At 51.8% G+C, this 5,682-nt stretch overlaps 1 protein-coding gene across 1 annotated transcript; it reads right to left on the bottom strand.

Annotated features, from left to right (window-relative positions):
* Window positions 1-287: 287 nt before the first annotated feature.
* LOC149359829 (uncharacterized) lies at window positions 288-3,609 on the bottom strand. The gene is made up of 2 exons (XM_089569151.1): window positions 3,213-3,609; window positions 288-537 (listed from the first exon to the last, which is right to left on the bottom strand). The coding sequence occupies exons 1-2, from the start codon at window positions 3,476-3,478 to the stop codon at window positions 483-485; spliced, it is 321 nt and encodes a 106-aa protein (XP_089425277.1). The 5' UTR covers window positions 3,479-3,609; the 3' UTR covers window positions 288-482.
* Window positions 3,610-5,682: the final 2,073 nt, after the last annotated feature.

Below are 5,682 nucleotides of genomic sequence, written 5' to 3'. Positions count from 1 at the left end.
AAATGAAATCAACAGGTGGTAGTTTCCGGATAGGCCAAGCGAAATACCCAGCAGGCCTTTGCGAGAAGTCTCAAGCCACAGCAAGTAGTATTGAGCCATAAACTACTCGAGGCTAGCAAGGCTGCTTTCTTAGAGTTGTATGCCTGACGTAACCAAGGCGGCTATGCTTTTTAGACGCTCGACGAAGACTCTACGGTAAAGTGATTACTGAGTTTCCAGGCCACCGACTCGATGGCACGGTCGAACAGTGCGTCTTCGACAAGGTTGATAACAGACAGACGGTGGTGTTGTTTCCAGCCATATCATACAAATCGGTAGAAATTCGCTTTAATATCAGTTTACGGACGATTAAATCGTCGCCGCGTACTTCCTGCATGCCCCTTTGTCCCAGCCAGAGAGAAAAGGTAGGCTGGCGTGGCCTACACAGGAGCGTTGGAGACTGTCTTGGCGGAAGCTTCTATGCCGCGTACGCATCCATTGCATTAGGCTTCGTTCTGATCCGGGCCAGCTCGCTTGGCGAAGGACCAATCCGCGTTCCTGCGCATGTAAAAAAAGACAAGGTGTTTACTTCCACATATGAAAAAGGCTTTGAAATGGCATTTATATTAATGCATGAGTCAGAAAAAAATAGTCTTTAGTTTAGCTTACAGGGTTCAACGTCCCAAAGCAACTTAGGCTGTCAGGGACGCCGTAGTGAAGGGCTCCGGAAATTTCGACCACCTGGGGTTCTTTAACGTGCACTGACATCGCACAGTGCACGGCCCTCTAGAATTTCGTCTCCATCGAAATTCGACCGCCTACACACATGCTATGGGATGCATGGTCACAGGCTCGGGGTGTTTCGACCATGTAAATTTTTAAAGCGAAAGCCTTACTGGCCTAGTCAACACACCAAGGTCATCGGCGCCGAATTTGACCTTCAAGTGGTGGCGTGGCAGCCACGTGACATACCACGTCACTTCTTGCCCGGCCGGGAGCTTTGGCTCTCGGCGAACGGGTGTCACATCGAACACAACCAGCGTTTCACTGAACGCATCAAAGTGCGCCGGCATTCGTGCAGAACCCACTTTCATGCCGTGCGCATGTGATGCCGCGTCTGTAGGAGGAATTAAAAAAAAAGCAATGCAAAACATGAGTTCGTCTTTATGAGCCTAACCAGGCTTAAACCACAGCGCAACCAAGCATAACAAAACCTTTCGCAGCCGCCGCGGTGGCTCAGTGGTTATGGTGCTCGGCTGCTGACACGAAAGACGCGGGTCCGATCCCGGTCGCGGCGGTTTAATTTCTTTGGAGGAGAAATTCTAGAGGCCCGTGTGCTGTGCGATGTCAGTGCACGTTAAAGAACCCCAGGTGGTCGAAATTTCCGGAGCCCTCCACTACGGCGTCTCTCATAGCCTTAGTTGCTTTGGGACATTAAACCCCACCAACCAACCAAAACCTTTCGCTTGCAGATAACCACGCTTAGCTGAACTAAACTGCAACCATTTTTAATGTGCATGAATATCTCACTATAAACGGCGATGAGCAGCGATTGTATTATTCATACTTCAAAACGCGGTGGCTTTGCTAAGAATCGAAACTACCCACTGGAGGTGCGCCGGAGAAGTTCATTTAACATTTTAAAGCATTGGTTGCCACATTGCGGCTGCTGCGCCAGCCTCTTAGGGCTGGATCAGGGCAAGAATACCTCTATACATTTGTCTTTTGAGCGGCACGGGTGGTTCGAAAGGCACCGTCGTAGTTAGAGTTCAACTGCAAAATCAGACCCTCACACACAGCATAGAACAGTCATGCTTAAAAACTCTCGCCATTTTTTGTGCGACGCCCTTCTACGTGTATGGTTTAATTGGTTTTTGGGAAAGGAAATGGCGCAGTAACTATATCACATATCTCGGTGGACACTTGAACAACGCCATAAGGGAAAGGATAAAGGGGGTACTGAAAGGAAGGAAAGAGGAGGTGCCGTAGTGGAGGTCTCCGGAATAACTTCGACCACCTAGGGGACCTTCAACGTGCACTGACATCGCACAGCACACGGGCGCCTTTTGCGTTTCACCTCCGTGGAAACGCTGCTGCCGCGGTCGGGTTCGAACCCGGGTACTCCGGCTCAATAGCCGAGCGTCCTAACCACTGAGCCAAAGCGGCGGGTATGGTTTTCGAGACGGCTATTCGTCGGATACCTTGGTTAAGAGGGAAATAAGCGCAACGAACACGGACGACAGAAAGAAGGGCAACACACGAGCTGACTTCGCACTCCTTCACAAGCCTTCATACGCCTCCGGACTGAAGCTTCGGCACATCCTTAAAGTGGAAGCCTGAAGGCAAGTCCGTCCCCACAAAACCTAACCAAACCAAGCCAAATTGTCCTACATTGGTCGGATGCCTTCTGGTGTCCCACGAAGGTCACGCAGCAACTACAGCGAAGCAGATTATAAAAGAATTTGATTGGTTTGGTTTATTGGGGTTTAACGTCCAAAAGCAACTCAGGCTATGAGGGACGCCGTAGTGGAGAGCTGCGAAAATTTTGACCGCCTGGGGTTCTTTAACGTGCAGTGACGGCGCACAGTACCCGGGCCTCTAGAATTTCGCCTCCATCGAAATTCGAACGCCGCCGCCGGGATCGAACCCACGTCTTTCGGGTCAGAAGCCGAGTACCATAACCACTGAGCCACCGCTGCGGCCCTTTAGGAGGGTAACGCGATAGCATGTTGCAGCGCTGCCACGGCGGATGCGTTTCGATGGAGGCGAAACGCCGCGGTGGCTCGGTGCTTATGGCGCTCAGCTGCTGACCCGAAAGACGCGTTCGATCCCTGCCACGGCTGTCGAATTTATATGAGGCGAAATTCTAGTGGCCCGTGTACTGTGCGACGTCAGTGCACGTTACAGAATCCCAGGTGGTCGAAATTTCCGGAGCCCTTCACTACGGCGTCCCTTATAGCCCGAGTCACCTTGGGGTGGTAAACCCCCACAAACCAAACGCAAATGCACCCGTGTGCTCTGCGATGTCAGTGCAACCTTCTGCGCATCGCGTGAGCAATGACCTGCAAAACAGCACGAGTTCGTTGCTTCCCCTAGCTTATTTCTTACAGCGTAGAGGGGCGCGAGCGTCCAGCGCGTTCCTAACGCCTCAGTACAGGTCGTTCCCCCGTTACTGCACGGACAATGTGGGCAACTCAAGCAGCCCATGTAAGCTAGAAATGTATCAGCAATACCTGCGAGGGGATCCGAACATGTGCGTATTGAACCGGCGGCTCCTGGTCCTGGTATGAAGCAGCACAGGCAGCAGCTTGGGCGTCTCCGTGGAGGGCCGCGTTCTGGGCGAGCAGCTCGCCGAGTTGCACCGTCTCGCCCAGACTGAACAGCTGCACGCCAGGGCGCCGCTGTGGGCGTACAAAGCGCCTGCCGCCGGCTGCCCCCGGCTCGGAGTACGAGGCTCAGAGTCCGAGCTGCTGCGGGAGCTCGCCCAGTTGTCAGCCATGGCGACGTGGACCGCGTCTCCTGTGCGTCTGGCCCCGCTGTCTCTGCCGCCAGTGCTGCTGCTTCTGATGCACCGCGCGCCGCGTTCGGAACGCAACGCGCTGCCCGTGGGCTTGATAATGATGATGATGATGCCCTTGGGCTTAATGGCACGCACCCACGGCCAACGTTCTAGTAACGTTGCCCACGGCGGGGTATTGGCCAGGGTGCATAGCGGACACAAACGGACTCATATACAAGGAGTTGAGTATTTGGATAATTTTGGAACTTAAAGTTAGAATTTGTACGAAAAAATACGGAAAAGAAAAAGCAGAGCGCTTTAGCGCCCGACGTCCTTTCTTTCTTTTTTTAGTTATTGCAGGTAGATTTCTTTAATTTTTTAGTTATTGGTGCCAGATTGTTTGTATTTGATTGGTTTTTGAGGAAAGGAAATGGGGCAGTAATTGTCTCATCTCCGCGGACACCCGAACCGCGCCGTACGGGAAGGGAGCACTGTGGGAGTGAAAAGAGAGAAAGAAGTGCCATAGTGGGGGTCTCAATCCCCCGCCGTGGGTATGTTCCATTCAGCCTGAGGACATCATCATCATCATTTCGACCACATGGGTATCTTTAACGTGCTCTGACATCGCACACAACACTTGCGCCTTTCGCGTTTCGACTCCATCGAAACGCGGCCGCGTTTCGTCGAATAAGAAAACGCTAGGAGGCGAAACGCAAAAAGGCGCCTGCAGAACTTGAATTCAGAGGTAGAAGGTTGGATAAATGGTTTGGTTTGGTTTATGGGGTTTAACGTCCCAAAGCGAGACGCCGTAGTGGAGGGCTCCGGAAATTTCGGCCACCTGGGGTTCTTTAACGTGCACTGATGTCGCACAGTACACGGGCCTCTAGAATTTCTCCTCCAAAGAAATTCAACCGCCGCGGCCGGGATCGATCCCGCGTCTTTCAGCCTTAATACAAGGGTGAAAGGCGCAAGACAAGGAACAGAGGAATAATAAAAAAATGCCGACGATTACGTTACTTCCTAATGCGAAATTTGAGCGCAGTTCATCAGATGTTTCAGCTTTTCGATTGATTGAGGCAAAGAATTCGAGCAAGACGTGTGTACAATTACAGAAAACGTTTACACATATTCCTTCTTCAAGAAACACTCCACTAACAGTTCTTGTCATGAAGGAAGCTTTGTGGTCGGAGCAATAGATGGCTATATGCTCGATAGTCGCCATCCACCCTGCCGCCGTGGCAGGTGGCAGTTAATGGTTGATCGCGAGAGTTCGCTTACCTGTTGTCAGCGCTAACGCATGCAGCCCACATGTCTCTCTTTTATCCGTAGCATATTGCAATCACTCAGTTCAGCCCTTGGGCGCGGCCGGGCAGCCACCAAACCACGTGACGTGACGTCACGTCACGTGTTGACGTGACGTCACCAGACCACGTAAAAAAAAAGAAAAGGAAAAAAAAAGACGGCTGAACGTGGCGGCGGTTGCCACCGCCCCGTTTCAAAGGGTACGCTCCCATCCATCCATCCATCCATCCATCCATCCATCCATCCATCCATCCATCCATCCATCCATCCATCCATCCATCCATCCATCCATCCATCCATCCATCCATCCATCCATCCATCCATCCATCCATCCATCCATCCATCCATCCATCCATCCATCCATCCATCCATCCATCCATCCATCCATCCATCCATCCATCCATCCATCCATCCATCCATCCATCCATCCATCCATCCATCCATCCATCCATCCATCCATCCATCCATCCATCCATCCATCCATCCATCCATCCATCCATCCATCCATCCATCCATCCATCCATCCATCCATCCATCCATCCATCCATCCATCCATTCACCCACCCACCCATCCATCCATCCATCCATCCATCCATCCATCCATCCATCCATCCATCCATCCATCCATCCATCCATCCATCCATCCATCCATCCATCCATCCATCCATCCATCCATCCATCCATCCATCCATCCATCCATCCATCCATCCATCCATCCATCCATCCATCCATCCATCCATCCATCCATCCATCCATCCATCCATCCATCCATCCATCCATCCATCCATCCATCCATCCATCCATCCATCCATCCATCCATCCATCCATCCATCCATCCATCCATCCATCCATCCATCCATCCATCCATCCATCCATCCATCCATCCATCCATCCATCCATCC

Source organism: Amblyomma mixtum, chromosome 2, assembly GCF_055824585.1.
Source record: "Amblyomma mixtum isolate Tamu chromosome 2, ASM5582458v1, whole genome shotgun sequence".
NCBI classification, from domain to species: Eukaryota; Metazoa; Arthropoda; class Arachnida; order Ixodida; family Ixodidae; genus Amblyomma; species Amblyomma mixtum.
This window is presented reverse-complemented; position numbering and strand designations above follow the sequence as displayed.

Coding starts and splice junctions, on each gene's coding strand:
- LOC149359829 (XM_089569151.1), bottom strand. CDS start 3,478: ATGGCTGACAACTGGGCGAGCTCCCGCAGCAGCTCGGACTCTGAGCCT. Junction 538..3,212: donor ATGTTCGGATCCCCTCGCAG/GTATTGCTGATA, acceptor TTACATGCGCAG/GAACGCGGATTGGTCCTTCG.